Consider the following 20,678-nt stretch of genomic DNA (forward strand, 5'->3'; position numbering starts at 1 on the left):
ATTTGTTAAATTACCCAGATTGGCATGATAGATTATACACAAGTAGAGCTCATCCTATATTTTTAGATGCTTGACGCTTCTGTTCAGCATGAGCTCTAAAACACGCTCACAGAGTTTTGCATATGCAAACTCCTCTTCATTGGCACATAGATCAGATGGAGAAAATGTAAGAAACATTTTGGCCAAAATGTGATGGTCTGTTAGTCGGCATGTAGTAATGAGGCCATATTTTGCATCCAGGCTCCAGTGTGAAAAAGTGCAGTTGTGCACTGATGTCTCTCTGGGGACCACAGACTGGAATCACATCCCCCTGAAAGGAGAATGCTGCAGTACTGAAAGGGGTTGGGGGAGTGGCTGTTAGCTTTCTTTTAGGGTATTCCACTGAACTATCTTTACACATTAAAAAAATTTTTTACTTATTTAATGCTGATCAAGTAGCCTGAGGGTAAAGCATTGTGAAAGATCAGAAACTAAATTCGTCTTTTGTGAGCTTCCTCTGTCCAAGATGCCTTAATGAACTTGAGGGAGAAAGCCTGAAATTGAACTGTGTGAGCCTGAGAGCAAAGGAAGTATTGGGAAAAATCTCATTAAAATTACCCTACTACAAGAAGTTGTCATTCCTCCTGGTAAGAGTATGGGAGGATTTTAGCACAACATGCTGCTAGTAAATTAAAATACTTGTCGGATAAGAGATACAGATATATTGCTATGTAAATGTTGCAGATACGTTTGTCAGATTCAATCTCTTACCTACTGGTTAAGATAGATTCACACCCACCAACCCACATAGGGACACAATTAAATTCTTTTTATATGTCAAGCGGGGCTTAAAGGTAAAATACTTATTTTCTTAAAGTACTTCTACAAGTTTATAATACTTCTGGTGATGGTTATTGGTGATGATTTTTTAGTTTTTTTAGAGATAATTCTATTCTTTTTTTTTAATAGAGTCCATTGGCCAGCTTTGAGAATCTATGGTTCAGGAAAATTCCAGAAAATGTGTTTCATGAAGGGCTTAATTCAATGACTGAATCAACCCTGACCCAGAAAAGCCACTAGGGCTGAAACCTATTTGCCAATACCATTTTTGGCCAGAATGACCAAGACCAGATACGTTCCTGAGATAAAAGTAGGTGATAGGGTATTCTCCTGATAATCAAAAGTGAGAAGATAAAGGATCCACCTTCTACCATCTCCTAAACCCAGTTTCAGCAAACGTAGACTAAAAATGTATTTTCCAGTGTAATGAACTTGACATGAATTTATCAGCACTTCATTTTTAAGTGAGGGATTTGAATGCATGGAGACACGAACAAATGAATGCACAAAGGAATGCACTGAGTTAATATTATACAGTGGAGATGGCTGACTGGCATGGTGGTTAAGATAGAAGGGTCGGAAATTATGCCTCAGTTCATATTCCAGCTCTGTCATTTATTACCTATGCAATTTTAAGCACGTATTTAAGATTACTTGGTGTGTTTGCTTCCTTGTGTATAAAATTGGACTTCTGATAGTATCCGCTTTGGAGGTGGTAAGAGGATTACATAAGACAAAGCATAAAATAGCTGGAACTTTGGAGGTACTCCATAGACAGAGTTATCACTTGTTACTATACCTTGCATTAAGAAAGCTATAAATCATGAGGAAGTGCATTTGAAGACTTGAGCCCCTGGACCGCTTCCAGACAATGGCTCTGGTGGCCTGAAAGACTTACATCTCATTTGGGTTTTACCTAAGAAGTCCCGTCTTAAAACATGTTCCACAAGTCTACTGGCTGTCACTAGGTGTTATGTGATGGACAGGTCTCATAATAACAATATTGGGAAATGCTGGTTTTGCAATTACCCAGCTTTTTCAAAAACTTTTATTGTGCTCATGTGTGCCCAAAAGTGGCGCTTCCCAAATCCTAGTATTTAACCACAGTATCCTCCTGTCCAGCCCAGCATCTTGCAGAGGCTACTACTGTTCCTTGAAATATAGTGGAGCAAACACTTGATGTAAGTGGATGTTGAAATAAATTCGTTGCCTACAGCACACCCTTCAAATACATTTTTTCTCCCTTGGGAACGGTTGAAATCCAAGTGACATATCCCAACATGATTCACCATATGGGTTGTCTTTTGAAAACCAAATCCAACGTGAATAGAGTTTGTTTACCCCCCAGGTCAGCACTTGGGCCTGTGGATAAGGGTTTGTGTCCAGTCTTCTTAGAGATTTTCTGGGTTCGCTTCCTTGGGTCTTTTCAAAGGTGCCATGCGCTGAGAGGGGTCCTCCCTGAAGAAGAACCAGGAGGTTATGTGTTTGGGCCTGGGGGCCAGGTCTGGCCTTTAACTTCTTAGCTGCCTTTCCTTCTCCTCCATCCTGTCTCCAGACACCCCCACACCCTTTGTACATCTACTTCCTCTGTCAGGAATATCTTCTCTCCTACCCTTTTCTTCCATCCTGGTTAACTCTTACTCCTCTTTCGAGACTGAACTCCAGGGTCACTTAATTCTAGATGCTTTTCCAAACCTTCTTTGTCTGGGTTAGGAATCTCTCTTGTGTTAATCGTATGTGTCCAGTACACCCTTTTGTTCCTTTCTACAATATTTTGCATTTGTTTTCCCTTTAGACTCTAGGATTCTTTATATAGTTTGTTTTGTTTGAGTTATAATTCACAATACAGTGAAATGCTCCCCTATTAACTCTCTTCAATCTGGTGAAAACAATATCAAGGCACAGAAATTTCCATCACTCCAGAAAGCTCCCTTCTACTCCTTTCCAACCAGTCCCTACCCCCAGAAGCAACTACTCCTCTGCTTTCCATCATCATAGGCTAATTTGCTTAATTCTAGAATGGAATGGAATGGAATCAGACACTATGTACCTTCTTGTGTTCAGTTTTTTTTACTCAGCATGGTTTTGAGATGCATCCATGGCATTGCATGAATCTATAGTTGGTTCCCTTCTACTACCGAGTCATCTTGCATTGATGAATTTACCACAGTTCCCTATTCTTCTGTTGTTGGACACCTGGCTTATTTCTCATTTTTGGCTACTGTGAATAAAGCTGCTGTGAACATTCCTTTACAAGGTTTTTTGTTTGTTTGTTTTTGTTTTTGGTGAATTATGTTTTCATTCCACTTGTACAAATACCTAGGAGTAGAATTGTTTCTAGAGTAGGTACTTGTTTAACTTTTAAGAAACTGAAATTTTCACAGTGGCTCTACATACTATACTCATGGTCGGCCCAGCGCAGAGCACACACTAAGCACTGAGTGCTTGCTGAGTGAAGAACAAATGGATAATAAGCTCAAACCAGTTTTCATTTTTTTTTTTTTAAGATTTTATTTATTTGAGAGAGAGAGAGCACAAGCAGGGAGGGGCAGAGGCAGAGGAGAAGGAGAAGCAGACTCCCTGCTGAGCAGGGAGCCCAATGCAGGGCTTGATCCCAGGACCTGAGATCATAACCTGAGCTGAAGGCAGACGCTGAACTGACTGAGCCACCCAGGCACCCCTCAAACCAGTTTTCATTCTGACACCCTCTCTACTAACTGACAAAAAATGTCCATCAAAGGAATGGAAACTTGATTGACTTAAATGTGGTTTCAGTCCTGGTAGGCAAATCTCGCGGAATACAGTGTCACTGCAGGAGGGGCAGTATGTGTAGGTAAAGCCAAGTATGCAGATTGATGGGCAACCATACAAGGGTCCGGATGACTGTAGCTACCATGCTCACTCCTCATGTAAGAACTGCTAACACTTCCATGCAAGACCCTCCATAGGCTACTCTTTCAGCACATACCCCTGCCTGGATTCACCTGCACAAACTCAGAGTTCAGCCAAACCTGACAGCTCTCCTTTTTTTTTTTTTTATAGCATCTAGCATTTTCTCCCCTTTGCAAGAGTTGCAAATTCCATCTGGAATACCTCCACGCGAGCCCATCTCTCTCTGTTGACATTCTGGTCAGCCTTCAAGGCTCAGTGAAGATATATCCTCTCTGGAGTCCTGGCCGCCAAACCTGGAAGCTCACTCTATGGAGGGCCCGTGAGGTGGTGTTCAGCTGTGGACTGTATTCATCAGCCTTTCAGCAGTATGCCTTGCCTATATTATAGTTATCTGTGTCTATGTCTCCCAACTGTGTGGTAATAGGCATTCTCAAGATGGTGTGCTTAGTGGCCCTCAGATGTCTGTAAGGAATGAGGGCTGCTCGTTACTAAGGGAGTACCTGAGGCTACTCTTCATGATCCTTGCTCTTGGTGGCTGACTCCACCAAAGAGAACTTATATGGTAATGTTCTGGCTCCTTCTTGAGAAGAGTTGTTTATAGAAGAAAGAGTTCTATCCAGAAGGAGGAGGATGTAGTGCACACTTGGGGATTCATGTCACCTGGCAGATAATGAAAGGGAAATTTGCTTTCTGTAGGCTCCAGTGTTAGTCACAGGTCATATGTCAACAAGCACAAATATTAACAGCTAGAGTAGCTTCATATGACATTAGTAGCCATAAGACAATTAAAAAATAATTTCCTTTAGAGGGAGATGGCTCCAATGAATAGAGCAGTTAATCCTCTGATACATATGTTTTCTTTTGATTGCTGTTTTGGTAAAATCCTTATTTTGTCTCTGTTTGGCAAACTGCCTTCTTCTCTATGTACGATTTCTAAAAATATTTAAGTTTAATTTCCAGATATGTAATATAGTTATCTTTGATAACAAATAAATGTGAAAAGAATGCCAAGGGTGTGAAAATCTGCACTGAACAAAACATTTTTTTCTATATATTATGTTGAACTTTTAAAATTATAATCATTTTTGAGTGGCATAAACTCAAAGCTGCAGTTGGAAAATACATTTTGGAGTTTGGTTTCTTGGCAAATGTTATTTTAAACAAATAGAATTACAAAAATAATGTTTCTCACTTCTAAAAGAAAAAAATTTTACGTTGCTATGAAAACTGTAAATACCAATTTCTCAGAACAGAAAAGGCATGTAAGTTGTTTGACATTGTATAATTTTGTAGTTGATCAAGAAGAAAAATACATTAATTTGTAGACCTTTAAAGAATTGGATACCAATTTTTTTCAAGTCCAATAAAATTAAGAAGTAGTTAGAACTAGTTAGCTTAGATGTATTTGATTTAATCCCTTGCCTTCTTTTGTTTTAATAAGAAACACTGGATCTTGTATGCTCAAGAATTTTAACAGATGCTTTTCCCTCAACTGAGTCAGTAAGAAGTAAATGCAGCATTAAAATTCCTGAGTTCCTGCATTATTCACCTGGCAGAAAAATGAATTCACTTCTCTCAGCAAAATGAGAGGCATAACTCTTTCAGTGTGGGTAGGGTCATGAAGCAGACAGTTTCCAGAAAGTCAGTTTAATTGGCATGGGGTACTTAGGAATCTGTGGTCTTTATATCTTTTAGAGGACTTCAGAGCCATGAAAATCGGGCTGTGTCCCTGAGCTGGAGACCTACATGCCATTTAATTCAGTGCACTCTTAAACAGTTATTCCTATTTCTTAACAGGGACTCCAGAATTTGCCTATCTTAATTTTGATTTAAACGTTGAGCTTGACATTTTTTGTCTGTTTGAATGTATTGTGGACAATTTCAAACACGTACATAATGAAACAAGAGTATGACAGCCACACAGTGACTGTTACCCAACTGGAAAAACTTAGGAACATATGGCCAGTCATGTTTCATCCAGCAGCTTAACCCCCAACACGCCCAGTATTATTTGGAAGAGGTATCTAAAAATCATGTGTCAACATTTATTGATCCATAATATTTCAGTATATATCTCTAAAAGATAAGGCTCCCCTTTTAAAACTATTATCACACCAAGGGAAAAATTAACAAAAATTCCCTAGTATCAACATATAGTCAGTATTTAAATTCCCAATTGTTCCGTGTGTGGGTGTATGTGTGCATGTGTGCTTTTTCTAGTTTGTTTTTTTTGATTCAGAATCCAAATAAAGACTACATATTGTAATTGGTTGCTGTGTATTTTAATGCATTTTTTATTATAAAAGTTTTAATTATGAAAAATTTCAAACTTACAGAAAAGCATAGGAAAAAATGTGCATTTAACAAATGTTAACCATTGCCATATTTGCTCCAGATATCTCTTTGCCTTTTTTTTTAGAATGTTAGATATAATGTACCTTTTTATTTTTCCTTTTTTTTCCTATTTAGAGCTAACCAATATCCTATAATTGGTGCATATCCTTTCTATAGTATGTTTTTATGCTATCACTACATACATGTATGCATAAATAACATTTTTGTTTTTATTATTCTATATAAATACATAATATGTATGCCTTTTTGCAACTGGTTTTTTCACTAAGTGTGCATATTCATACATGTAGCTCAAATAATTCATTTTAAACTGCTGTATACTATTCTCTTATAGGAATAAACACCAGCATGTTCATTACCCTACTAATGAGCAGTTAGGATGTTTCCAATTTTTTTCCTCTTGCAAATGATTCTCAGTAAACAGCCTTTTATGCATTCTCCTTGTGCAAATGAGTAAGAGTTTATTTACATGGTAACATCTAAAAGGGGTAGGGATGTCTTTGGTTTTGCTGGGTATTACTGTTTTCTCTCTAAAGTTACATAATTCTTAGCAGCAATATATGAGAGTTCCAGTTTTTCCAGAACTTCCCCAACACTCAGTCTCGTTAGTCTCTTAAATTTTGCCAATATCATGGGTATGAAATAGTAACTCTCTTTCATTTGTACTTCCCTAATTACTAGTGAGATTTAGTATCTTTTTGTATTTATTTCCTTTTAGGTTTCCTCGTTGGTGAATTGACTATTTATAAAGGTGTTTTTCCTAACAGCAGATTTTGGAATTTCAAGTGTTCAGTCTTATTTATGTAGGTACATTAATTCTTTTCAAATGGGTTCAGTATGTTTTATACTTTCAGATACAGTTTTCAGAGAAATCATGTTTATAGTTACATGTGGATACTTTAAGATTGGAAAAGGATATTTGTGAGAGCTGAGCTCTTTCAAGATGGAGAAAAATCAACCTCATGTGCAGAAGCTACTTAAAATAACATTGGTTTTGACTATTCTGTTCTATCTTCCTGAGTTTTTAACCATCTGCCTTTTTCATCTGCTTATTTTTTTCCTACCTTCCACTATGTCTTCCTCCAAAGCTCTGATACCTCTCAGGAACTGACCAGTATTAGTTTACACTCAACACATCCAACATCTATCAGCTTCAATTTCCTTCCTTGAAATTTCCCTTCCAGGACCCTCTGTCTTCCTGTTCCAGGATGTCCTTTTTGGTCCAGGTGTCAGCTGGGGCACCCTTCATATCCCTCCTGTGATGGATCCTATGTCCTCAGTCCCATTCTTTATCTTTTATGACCTACTCCTTTATTTGGTGGAGCTGATCTCCAAACTTTCTAAGAAAAGGTGTCGTGAAAGCATATTTTTCCCAATTAACTAATTTGAAAGGTATTTTTCATTCCATTTATTTTTGCTTGGTTTTTGTAAAACTTGGTTACAAAAAACTTGGTTTTTGTAAGATATCTAGGCTTAGAATTCTTGATGGAAAATTATTCTCTTTCAGAATTTTGAAGGATTGATTCTTCTACTTCTCAGGGTTGCTATTGAGAAGTCTGATGCCATTTTTGTTTCTAATCTTTTGTGACCTATTCTCAATTATTGGAAGCCTTTAGAATTCTCTCTTTATCTGTTCTTGGATGAATTGTATCATATGCCTTAGGGTGGTCTTTTGTTAAAGCCATTTTTGCTGGTTATTCATTAAGATCTTTCAATCTAGAGATATTTCCTTCAATTCTGGGAAATTTTCCTTAAAAAAAAAAATCTGCTTCTATTCATTATTATCTTACTGGAGCTATTTCTGGTTTTAAGTTGGATCCCTTGGGTCCTCTGATATTTCTGCTTTTTCTATTTCCATTTTTTCATGTTTTTGTTCCACTTTCTGGGAGATTTTCTTGTCCTTAACCTCCTACTAGTCCATTGATTTTTTAAAATTTTCTTTTAGGATTTATTTAATTTGAGAGAGTGTGAGAGTGAGTAGGGAGAGGGGCAGAGGGAGAGAATCTTCAAGCAGACCCCCACTGAGCATGGAGCCCAACGTGGGGCTTGATGCCATTACCCTGAGATCACAACCCCAGCTGAAAACAAGAGTCGGAGGCTCAACTGACTGAGCCACCCAGGTGCTCTTGTTTTTTTTTTAAATCAGCTAGCATATCCTTAATTTCAAGAAATTTGTTCTCTTATAGTTGATGGTTTATGGAATCGTGTTTTTGTTTTGTAGTTGAATGTCTTTTCAGTAATTTTTTGAAGATAAGAATTACGCTTTTGGAAGTTTTCTTCAGCTTCGTGTTCTTGAGGGTTTTTTTTTTAAGATTTATTTATTTGAGAGAGAGAGAGAGCATGGTGTGGGAGGGGAAGAGGGAGCAAGAATGTAAAGCGGACTCTGTGCTGAGATCACGACCTGAGTCGAAAGCAAGAGTTGGGGACTTACCCGACTGTTGCCACCCAGGTGCGCCCCTGTGTTCCTGACTTCTGTTTTCAAGTTAGGTTTGTGTCTATATTTGTATTAGGCTCTCCCATTCATATTCCATAATACACCTACCATTGTGGATTGGTGTGACAATTGAATGTTTGGCTGAAGGTCAAATAATATTGGTGGTTTAAAAAGAGGAGCCCTATAATGCACTTCTACCTTGACTACACACTCAGTTTGATTCTGCTGAGAAGACAAGGATTAGACTAAAGGAAAATTTAAGCTACTTTCTACACATAAGAATTCCAAATTGATGATTCTCAGGACTCTAATTTGAGTAGAAAAATTGTTGAATCATATGTTCACTAATTCCTTTGACAATATATATTTATACCTACTATTAAAACTGAAATTTACTTTGATATACTAAATGCATTTATTTTCTATTTCTTAAATGTACTTTTTTGTTTTAGGTAAACTCAAAAGGCTAAAGGTTAGGAATCTAAATTCCAAGAGAAACTTATCAATTCCTTGCTATCCACAAATACACCCAGGGTATAAAAGATCTATTCTGAATTATAGTTCACTTAGGAAATGTAAGATTTTCTAGGCAAAAGCAAAGGACCATACTTGAATCTGTATCATTTTTTATGGGTAGCTATAAACTCAAATGAACCTCATCTATTGTATGGAATAGAGTCATATAAATTGTGTATCATTCTGAATAGATATAAATTTATTCACACACTTGCCAATGACCTGTCATATGGTTGCATTAAAATCGATCAAAACATACTCTGCATCCAGAGGAGGATTCTAATTTATTGCCACATTGTTCCATTTATAGCAGATGTACAGAAGCTACACTGTTGGAATAACAGAGAACCCTTTATAATTTTATAGTCCAAATATATGTTAAGCTATGGACTTTTAAAAATGTATCATGGAACATTTCAAATGTACACAAAGGTAGAATTGTTTAATGAACTCTCAGCTTTAATGATGGCCAACACACAGACAAGCCAATCTTGGTTCATCAATGCTCTTTTCTCTCTCTCACATTGGGTTATCATAAAGCAAATCCAAGACATGATTTCATCTTAAAATACTTTAGTGTCTTTCTTTAAAAGACAAAGAGTAGTTTTTTTTAAACATCACCACAATATCATTATTAAACCTAAAAATGTAACAATTTTTACTTAAAATCATACTGTTAGTACTTGAATTTCTCTCAGTTTTTTTCCCTTGGTTTGTTTGAATTGGGATCCAAATAATTTCATATATTGCATTTGGCTTGTATATCCTTTAAATCTCTTTTAATCTGAAGTTTCTCTGCCCCCTTTTTAAAAAAGTTTTAAAATTTTTGAAAAGACTAAGCTGTTTATTTGTTGAAAAGATTTTTTTCCTGGAAAAATATTTTTTAAAAAAAGTCCTATATTCTGAATTTTGCTGATTGATTTCCTATAGTGTTACTTAACATATTATTTTACCCCTGTATTTCCTGTAAACTGGATGGTTGGGAATGGGTGTTTGATGTTGGACTAGATAGAGGCTTTTCTGACATGTAAAAGATAGATTTCCTATATTGTAAAGTATACATTTCCTCTTGCATCCTATCATGAGGCTTACTATATCTGTTTCTCTTTTTATGATTATAAATTGATCTGTGGGTTCAGATATTGTCACCTTGATCCATTCATTATAAGGTTCCCTATCCGCCTTTCTCCTATTAACTTAAGCAGCCATTGATGATTATTGCCTGGGCCCACCATCAGACATTATACACAGGGTTAAGAGTTTCTTAATTTGGCAAACCTCATTTATTTTCAACTTCCTGCCCCTGATTTATTCTGGGATAGTGGTCATTGACTGTCTCTTTCTTAGTCTATAATACATTTATCTTTCTCCAGCGTACCAATTCCCAAAGTATGTCACATGGAACACGGCACTGCCAAGCACCCTGAGAGAGAAGTCTTCCTGAGTTTGGGGGATGCCACTTCCTCTTTTCCCCTCTCGGAGCCTGTTAACGTTCTAAGGAATCTTAGATTAATAAACTTGATTTACCCAGAGTTGCATCAACTTACCTGACCACTGTATTCTTTTATCATTAATACCTATTAGTATCTTGTTTATGCCTCCTAAAGAAGAGGGGAAGGTAGAAGGACTTGCCCCATCCTCCTGTGGGGCTTGCTAATGTGAAAGGCATGAGTCCTTAACGTTGCCACCTTACAGGGAGAAAGGAGAGTGAGAGCAAAGCGAAGTTCAAAGTTCAGATAACAGGCTTGATGTATCATAACATGTCTTATATTAATATAATCTCTTCATTGTATCAATCACTCCAATTGCTTTGTTTCTTGTCATTGTCACCCATATAACTCACAGATGATTCCAAGTATGTTAATTACTGATAAGAAAATAAAGTCCAGCTGTAACAGTCACAATTTAAAAAACTTACACCAGTTTGCTTTTATATGTTACAAATTTCTTCCTGCACCACCCCGCACATGCATGCACACCCCGCCCCCCCCCCCCGCCCCAGGGTACTGTTATTTTAGTTCAGGTGCAGTTTGGGTACATGAGGAGTAGTAAAGGAATCATAACAGTAATTGAGATCATTGGCTTCAGATACCAACTCCGGGTTTGTTTTCATGCCAGAGGCTCACATCCTGTTTGTGGCTCGCTATGGAAAGTGGAGTCGGACAAAATTTGTGACATAGACCAGTTTTCCTTTGCTCTGAAGATACCTCAAGCTCTGTACAATAAGCGTTTTCCATTAGAAGGAAAATGCTGTGCATTGAGGCTCCTGAGAAAAATTAGTGATTGCCAGTAATGCCATCAGGAAATGATTTTTTAAATGTTTCATAGTATAAGCATGAATCGATCCTTAAATAGGGAATACAACTTATTTTGCAGACTTGGAACATTAATCAAAAAAATTTTTGAGGTGGAGTTATTATAGGGAAGTGTGAGTTTTGATTTTAGGAATTTGCACAAGGGATACGGTAATAAGAAGCACAAGTCAGAACACTTCATTAAAATAAACAAGAACAGAGCCAAGACCCAGAAGACACGAAGCTCTGTTTTGTGAGTTTTGTTTGGGAGAATGGGATGGGACGAGACACGGAGGCTGAGCAAGGCATCGTCAACGATCTCAACAGTAGACTCAATGTGCGTTTTGTAGCACTGGACTGCTGGTGCCTGGCCACTGGCCATACTGTTGAGTTAAATTCTAGACATCCACAGTTGATATTAAGATGAAAGCTACACTGGTGCTTTTGAATTTAAATAAAGCTTCAAATTTATCATGATTTAAAATGCCTTTCCATTCAGAAAATCCTGAAAAGGCAAATATTACATTATTTTAAAATGATAGACAACCCTTTTTGACTTGTCATAAACTTTATGACAAATTACTCTTAAGTTTGCTATTCGTTGAAGGGAAGATCACGTGCAGGTTTTGACTGTGGACATTATCTTCTCATTTGGTAGCTTTCCAAATACTGTCCTTTGAGGACTCGATGTGGGCTCAATCAGATGGGTGTTGTTAGGAAGAATGCAGGTAGAGAGGTGGGACGTACGTCTAGAAATTACCTTAAAAACATTATCTTAGAGGGGTGCCTGGGTGGCTCAGTTGGTTAAGCTCATGATCCTGGAGTCCCGGGATCGAGTCCCGCATTGGGCTCCCTGCTCGGCAGGGAGCCTGCTTCTCCCTCGGACCCTCCCCCCTCTCATGTGCTCTCTCTCTCTCTCTCTCATTCTCTCTCTCAAATAAATAAAATCTTAAAAAAAAACAACATTATCTTAGATGCAACTTAAGGTAATAAATTTGTATTTCTTGACCATAAAGCAGTTAAAAAATACATTCATTTGTTGTTTCCTCAGATTATTACTTGGTGAATCACTAAGCCAAAACACAGATGTATAAATTCTCAGTAGAAGAGTTCAAGAGGCCAGAATGGTGATTTCAGTTAAACCCTTCATGAACTGAAGCCCAAAGCGGAGAAATGACTTGCCCAAGGTTACATTTTACCTTGTGGTTTACAGAGTGCATTCAACTCTCAGCTTAGGGGGACCTTCATTCGTTTTTAATATGGCGCATGGTTGCACTGTACATCTTGAGTTTATAGTCTGGTCTTAAACCAATTATCCAGTTGGCTCAAAATAATTATAATGGTGATAAGCTGATGGAGGGAGGGCTGATTTTGCTTCTTGCTAGTGTCAGCTTTTCAGGAGCTGATTTCTATGATTGTAAGCCATCCTACACCCCAGATCCTCTTCCTTGACAGTCTAAAATTCCAACAGCAGGGGAGCAAATTGTGAAAATGTTAAATGCAAATGTCAACCAACAGGTTGCAACTAAGGGCTGCAAATAGGGAAACTGAGGCAACTGTATGGCCTGTGGATATCCGTGCATGGGTGCTTCCTACCCCCTATTTACAGGAGAAAGGGAATAGTACCGGTCAAAACGTGGATACTTAGAATTTTTAAAAACTTCAGTAGCAGAGTGACTTAGACCCCACAGTGGGTCTAAGGAAATTTCTTCTTAAAGATGAAGTTGTAGAGTGTGAAAAGAAAAAGTTCAGTTAAGTAGAAAACCCTGCACCAAGACTTTCTCTATTTGGTTCAGCCAGGCCTTGGGTTTTCTATGTGTTTCAGCTTGTCTTTATTTTACGGTTAACAGTGTTCCTTCTGTTTAGTTGCCTTGGAGTATGGCAAAGATCAAATTGTATCTTTTAGGTCAAGTAAGAGGGAAAGTTGTAATGAGACACTAGATTGAAAGTTTCCTTGTAGTTTGAAGTTTTGTTTCATTATAATAGCATTTGCTTTATGGCTGACAAAGTTATGTTTCTGTTAAATTATTATTTGTTTATTAAAAAATGAGGTATTCTATATTTATGTCCAACAATTTATAGGGATTTTGATCACACAATTGGATGATTTTTATTCCTCAAGAATTCTGCCTTCTGAGTCCGTGAGGTTTTATTTTAACAAATGTTTTTTCAGTTTAGGGTTCCATATAATGATCATATTCTCTAGGGTAAAAAGTGTGGAAAAAGGTGGCTGACCTTGAGAAGTATATAGTTGCTGTGCTGGAGTTCTTTCAGGGTTGAAATGGAATAATAAAATCAGAAGTCATGGAACAGTTTCTAATTTCAAAGAAGGTTGTCTGACTTTACCTAAATAGTTAAGGTGGAAACCAAGGAAGAACACGGAGAAGGAAATTGAGTTCCCCTTCAGGTGATACACAATCACAACAACCTCCATTCATCCATCTGGGATAACAACATGAGTCTCACTTTAGGGTCTAACAAGCTGTTTCTCACCTAGAGATGTTCTTCTGTATTTTTATTCTTATCTGAAAAAGTTCTCATTAAACCTTTATACTCCCTTACACGCAGGAGAAGATTAAAAACTACACCCCCCATTTATTCTTGGTTCTCTGTCTTTCTGAACTAGAGCCTACAGTTTAACTTAAGATAAAAGAATTCTGGGGGCGCCTGGGTGGCTCAGTCGGTTAAGCGTCTGCCTTTGGCGCAGGTCATGATCCCAGAGTCCTGGGATCGAACCCTGCATCGGGCTTTCTGCCCCGCAGGGAGCCTCTTCTCCCCTGCCCTCTGCAGCTTCCCCTGCTTGTGCTCTCTGTCAAATAAATAAAATCTTAAAAAAAAAAAAAAATCCAAAGAATTCTGATATACACTCAGTTCTTGGCTCTTTTTGAGCATGACTTCTCTTGAAACCATTAAAAGGACTTGCCAGATCTAGACTCACCAGTATTTTGGGTTCTCTGCTACATGTTTCACACCCCCAGAGGAAGGAAACTTACATGGATTAAGGGCTTCCACTGTGCCTGGCACGGGCACGTTTGTCACCAATCACCTCTCAACCACCTCATTCAATGGATGGTTGGTTGTTCATTCTCCATGTGGTATTTCTTACAGCCTGGCTGGACCTTCTGTTGGCTAGGAGGCAGCCCTGGAGCGGCTCACATGAACTGTGCTCCAATCTTCCAGCCTCTGCTAGTTGGACGTTCTGAACTGTGTGTGTGTTTTAGGTTGTGTAATACTAAACACAAGTAGTGAAACTGAGAATATTTGTTGTTAGAGGTTAAATGGCTTTATTCATTCAATGGCTGGGGAAAGCAGTTGAAAACATGAATGTCTGTTGTGACCACAGACAGGCATGCTTTGTCTCCAAATGTGATAAAGTAACAGAGGGCATTTTAGGTTGATTTTTCTTGCCCTCACAGAGAAATCATTGCCGGGGGTGGTGGTTCCTGTTTACCTGATTAAATGAGGGAGGCTCGCAATTTTATAATAATTATGTCCATTTTTAGGAGCTTGGAATGTCTTTCTTTGGCTAATATTGTTTTTGCTAAGTTACTCTTCAAAATGTGGTACTTAGGGAGGATAAGTATTAAATATTCAAGGTCTTTTAATTTAGCAAAGACGGTCAAGCCCTTTCCAACACTGTGAGAAATGGGAATCTTGAGAATCTTTATCAGATCAGCAAGTGACAATGGTCCTCTGAGTTCAGATCTAGATTAGTTCTTATTTGCATGATGTTGGGCAAGGAATTTAGCCTGAGCCTCAGTTTCCCAAACTGTAAAATGTGGGTTACAACATTTTGAGGCTTAAAGAGTGATGGTGGTAAAAGTCCCAGAAGAGTTCTTGTGCCCAGAGAAGGCAGAGAATGTTAGTTAGAAGCATCTTCAGTAGTTACATTTTCAGTATTGAGTAAGTTCCCAGTACCTGAAGTATAGGATTTGGAATCAGGGTTAGTAAAATCAAGTCACCCAAATGTAAATGAATTTCTTCTTTGTGCTCCACTGGCCTCAAGAGCTTGGGGCAGAGCTGTGGAGTACAGCCTTACCTCCTCCCACTCTCTCCTCCCCCTGGGGCCCTCCTCTGCTCCAGAGACATAAGTCAGCTCCTCCAGGTGACCTGTGTTTGCTTTCTGTGGCTCTGGCTGTCCCCCTCCCAGTGGCCTGGCCTCTTACTGGAAGAAGTGATGAAAGAAGATGTAGCAAAGGGCACCATATGCCCGAAGATGGAGCAATGTGAGGCCATTTTACTCCTTATTCCTGCCAGGCCTTGCTTGCTGCCTTCTCTGACAGCTAAACATCCTTGTCAGGAGAGCAGAAGTTACAAGCGTTTTTTTGGTCATTAGAATGCTACCAGTTTTGTGTATCCACCTAAATAATAGAGTCCTTGAATAAAATGTGCCAATGATTATAATGCTTCTTGTTAATGACTGACCAAGGAACAGGTGGGCTCTAGCCGTATACATCTTTCCCACCTGGGTTTCCACACATGCTCTGCTTTTTGCTCTGACTGAAGCCAGTTGTTTGTAGTTTTGCCATTTAGCTGAGCCTCAGGAAGGGTGGTCAATAGAACAAGGGAAAAGAAAACAGTTTGCAGCAAAAGCCGTTCTTTCCTTCAAATATGAACCTCTTTTCATCTTCCCTTAAACCATATATTAGAGGGTTTTACCAGAAAAAGGGAGAATAGACTATGCCCTACTGTTGCTAGGTAACCAAAAAAAAAAAAAAAAAAAAGAACCCAGCCATAGTTGATATTGGAACAGTTTTCTCTAGGAACCTGGCTACTCCTGCTAAGTGATTTGTATAGTCTTAACAGATTTGCATAATGGTGAAGCTGGAGGGTCTCCATCTTTCAGCTCCATTCTCCCTGCCCCTTGCCCACATCAATACAAGCCTGGCTATATTATTTGAGTCTTGAGGTCAATCCTTGACTTTGAGATATTCTGAGGGAAGGTGCTGTGCAGATGCATAGTTCACTGCACATAGCTAGAGTATATACTCTATTTCTAAGACCTTGAACCGGTTTTTAAAAATAAGTGGGCACCCTTTTTCAGCAGGAGCAATGTTTTACCTGCCCACAAATGGTGACAGGTCTTTATTCATTTGACACCTCACTGGGATTATTTTGTAAAGGTTATCTTTAGCCATAGGAGACATTTGTACACCCTGTCAAACACATCTTAATGATATATTGATTAAATTCTTTGATTTAATTACATTTTGTTCCTTTCTCATTGGGCTCCATGATTCTCTCTGTGGCTGACTATATGGGCCCTGCATTTCCCAGGTTTTTAGAGAGCTATGAGTCATAGAATCCCCTGCTCTGCAGGCCTCAAGCCGATTCTCCTGACCTGTGCTGTCTGTCTTTTGCAGATTTGGACATCTCTCAGACTGAGTTCCCAACCCCCCATGACTCCAATCCACATGGCTCTCAGCTGCAGACATTTATGGCAGAAGCAAAGTTAAATCTACAGACACTGACCAGACAAGACGGGGAAACTGGAGATGGAGCTGAAGAAAATATTGTTTACCTGTAATTGTGTTATAATTTTTCCAGACAAAACAAAACACTGGCATTTTGTGGAGAATTTTTTTTCTTTTCCTGATGTTCGTGTGACTGTGTCCAAATTGCTTTAAGAGTAATATTTAATATTCCGTGCAAGTTCATTTTTTGGGCATGAGTCCAATTAAATTATTGAAAGCAGTTCTGTTTGTCTAATCGTTAACTTATCACACCTAATTTCAGATTTCTGGAGGAGAAATTCACTTGAATAAGCAGAAATATTTTCAAAGTTGTTATGACTCTAGAGTAAAAGTCCATATTGCATTTTCTACTGGATCATCTGGTTTTGGAAATGCATTTTTTAAGATCAAGAAGAAGCAATCTGGATGGAAAGAGTGATATTCTTGATGGGCATACTTTCCCAACCACAGCAGCAGATTAGGGAGAGTGGCCTCAGGGCCCCAAAAAGCAGAGGAAGATGTGGGAAAGGCCTTTCCTTGGCTCGCTTTTACATGCTAGTTTCTCTTTGGGAAGTCTCAGGGCTCACTCCCCCCCCCCCCCCCGGTGGTGATCTGTTATGGTCACCATGCAACCAACATGTCCTGTCTGGGCACCGGTTCCAACTGGGCAACAACTCTGCTACGGACACAATCTGGACTCTTAGGACCTGGGCCACGGGCTTTGTAGACTCAATTTCTTGGTCCTAATGCTGGTTGGTTTTCAAACCACAGTTGAGCGTCATCCTTCACCACAGCCCAGAGGCAGAGCCCCAGCCAGTGCATTTTGATGTAAATAGTGAGGCTTCATTAGTGCCCGGGTCTCTCAACTGGCCCTGTCTCCACAGGTCCTGGGAGCAAGAACAACTACCACTCACTAGGAGGACCTCTGCCCTGCAGTTCTTTATGGACAAAAACCACTTTCTGGGTGAAGCTTGCTGACTGTGTGTGCTTTCTCACAAGGGAAAAGTGGCACATCCTGCCTTCAGAGTCATATGGGTCTCTCTGTAAGAAAATAAACCAGGAAATGTTTTCAGTTTGTTCTTCAGGAATAATTGTATACGTTTTGCTCTGAGTCAAAATATATCTTTCACCTCACTATTTTGAAATTTGAACGTTGTGTAAGACCATAGTAAAGTAGACATTTTACACACAAACACTATCTCCCGCTACTAAAAGTGAAAATCAAAGAGTACTAAATTCACCCAGAACTGCGACACTTACCAGGTAGGGGCTGCAATAGGAAGGGAAGAAATTTCACCCAGATTCCATTACTTGGCCAGTTGAATACCTACTTTCTATTTTCCCGTAGGCAAGTCAAGTCATAGTTTTAAAAAGAGCCTTTGTTGGGGGTACTCTTCCTGACTCTGGCTGCTTCTGGCCATTCTGGTCACAATCATAAGAACAAGTTACGAGACTAATCTTCAAGAATGGATATAGCTTATTAAAATTTTAGTCGATCACTTCACCTTCAAGCCGAACTCCGAAATTATGAGATGCATCTTCCATTCCTAAAGGCATCTGAAGAGAAAAACCTGTCTTCCCCCTCTCTCTCCAACAAAGCCTTGTCCAGAATCCTGTATCCCTTGAATAAGGAACATACTGATATTTCAGTCTAAATCCTTGCTCTGATAACTATAAATATCCTCCCTTTTCCCCTGACATTGGATAGGGAAATATCCGTATGTGAAAATATAAATAGATGTTCAGAATCCCCACACAGTTCTTTAAAAATACATGTGCTCAGTCGATTTTCAAGCCCTGCAAACTTTGGGTCTTCATGTAGCTACGCTGGGGAAGCCTGAGCGTCTTGTGAGATATCTACAGTCTATAGGTTCCTCTTGGTAATTGTCTTATTTAAGATTATGGCTTGTCCCCTGAAGCTAAGTTGAAAAGCTTTCTTGATAACTTCTTCCTTTTCACTTGGTCCTCACTATGCACTGGGCTCAGGTCTCAACAGGGGTCACTCTGTGGCTCTGACAGAAATTCACCAATCCTAGGAGAAGACCACCCTATTTCTCCAGCATCATAAATAAGTTTCCTCTAAAGGATCTACTTTTCCCACCAACTGAAGAGCTTCGAGGAAACATCCCTCCCTTCAGAGATGGGTCATGGAAAGACTAGCGAGGCTTTTCCCCTGTCCTTTGCAGGTTGCAGGAATTCATGTGCCGCCTCCCTTCGAGCCCAGGCTACCCTGCACTCCCTCAGGACTGCCTCATTGCTGGGGCCCTGCACCACTCCCCAGCCCGCTCACGACTGGAGCCCTGTTCATTCAGAGAAGGGCAAGAACACGTGCTGCGGAGGCGGACGTGGTCGTGGTGTGTGTACGCTATGATGGCGTGAAGAGTTAGGCAAGGCAGAAAAGGTGAGTATAACTAAATCCTGGGATGACAGATAAAGGAGTAAAAAGGAGTGTGTATTCCTTCCTGTGACCTCGGACCACCTTTCAAACTCAGAACCAACCTGAGGTTCTCAGTGTTCAGCCATCTCTGTCTTTCTCAGTGAGAGGCACAGCGGCGAAGAGCGTGGAGTGTGGAGCTTGATCTTCCACTTGCCGTGTGTCCTTGGTGTGTCGCTGTGTCTGTCCTGGTGTGTCCTGGTCTCTGTGTCCTCACCTACAGAGGAGGGATGATTACCTTACAGAACTGTGAGACGTGAATGATTAATACATGCAACGCGCTTAAAACAGAGCCCGGGGCCTAGTTGTCAATATATGCTAGCTATTATTAAATCATTAAATAATCTTTTAAAATAATTGCTAAGCCTGGTGCCAGTCCTCTGGCAGATCGTGCCATGCCTACACAGCCAAAAACTGTGAAGAGAGAAGTCGAATGCCTGGCTTTGGCTAATTATAAGGCTGGACTAAGGTTTCCTAAGGTCAGCTTTCGACTTACTTGCATCTCGAAACCTTCACTCAGCTCGTTTATTCAGTAGCCGGTGGGCTGCCTGCTGAAGACCAAACAATCTGCTAGGAGCAAAATAAAGAAGAATTAGCCTTCAAGTGGTTGGAGAAGCAAACCCAAGAACAGAGAAGGAGAAGTATATAGGTTGCTATGGGAGCTCATAGGAAAAGCATGTTGGGGGCAAGGAAAATGTGGAATGGAGCGAGTTGTCCGAAAGTGGAAGATGCCTGAGGCTTGAAGGATAGGTAGCAAGTCAGAGAGGGGGAAAAGATAGTGTGAGCAAGGAGGGCAACCCAAGCAAAAGTCCAGAGACCCGAAATAAAAACCGGGAGAGACACTGGAACACGCGGTTGGAGGTACTGCAGATCAAGTTCCCCCGGATTAAGGTGTCCAAGGAAAACCTCCACCTACCTTCCCCGCTTTCAAACACTCTTGTACAAGTTGTGAAGAAACGTGGAAGTTTCTCTTTCTCACCTTGCTAACTGATGGGGTTCCAGGTTATGGAGGAATATGCCTCCTCGTCATCCGCTCACCCTTCCACCCCCACCTCTACCGTAGGAGCAACTGGGTTCTGCCTGAGTGGATGTCTGCCTACTAGAGCCCAAGCCACAAGAAACCAAGAGTAAAGGGGACCATACGACCACTTGAAGATGTTTATTGGGACCGAGGGGTCCAGAAGGATGCCTCAGGGTGCTTCTGTGGGATGAACTGGTGACGTGCATGAGTCAAAGCAGAGTTAACTGGAGGGAAGGGGCAGGGGGAAGACTCACTTGGCTCTTCTGCTTTATTTTCTTAACTCTCTTTGATTAAGGTGTTTTTCCGTGAGGTTTTATCTTGTTCTTTTATTTGGAACCTATTCCTCTGTTTCCTCATTTTGCTGGACTCTCTGAGTTCATTTCTATGAATTAGATGAAACAGCCACCTCTCCCAGTCTGGAAGGTAGTTGAGGGTGTGCACAGACCTTTCAGCGTCCCCA

General features: G+C 39.7%; 1 protein-coding gene across 1 annotated transcript in view; it reads left to right on the forward strand.

The window, feature by feature from the left end:
• Window positions 1-16,950, forward strand: part of ARHGEF28 (Rho guanine nucleotide exchange factor 28) — a 118,038-nt gene extending 101,088 nt beyond the window's left edge. The window contains exon 28 of the mRNA XM_021702049.1: window positions 16,674-16,950. Coding sequence (XP_021557724.1) covers window positions 16,674-16,837 — 164 coding nt within the window. The 3' untranslated portion in view covers window positions 16,838-16,950. The remainder of the gene's footprint in view (window positions 1-16,673) is intronic.
• The last annotated feature ends 3,728 nt before the right edge of the window (window positions 16,951-20,678 follow it).

Source organism: Neomonachus schauinslandi, chromosome 7 (assembly GCF_002201575.2).
Source record: "Neomonachus schauinslandi chromosome 7, ASM220157v2, whole genome shotgun sequence".
Lineage (NCBI taxonomy): Eukaryota > Metazoa > Chordata > Mammalia > Carnivora > Phocidae > Neomonachus > Neomonachus schauinslandi.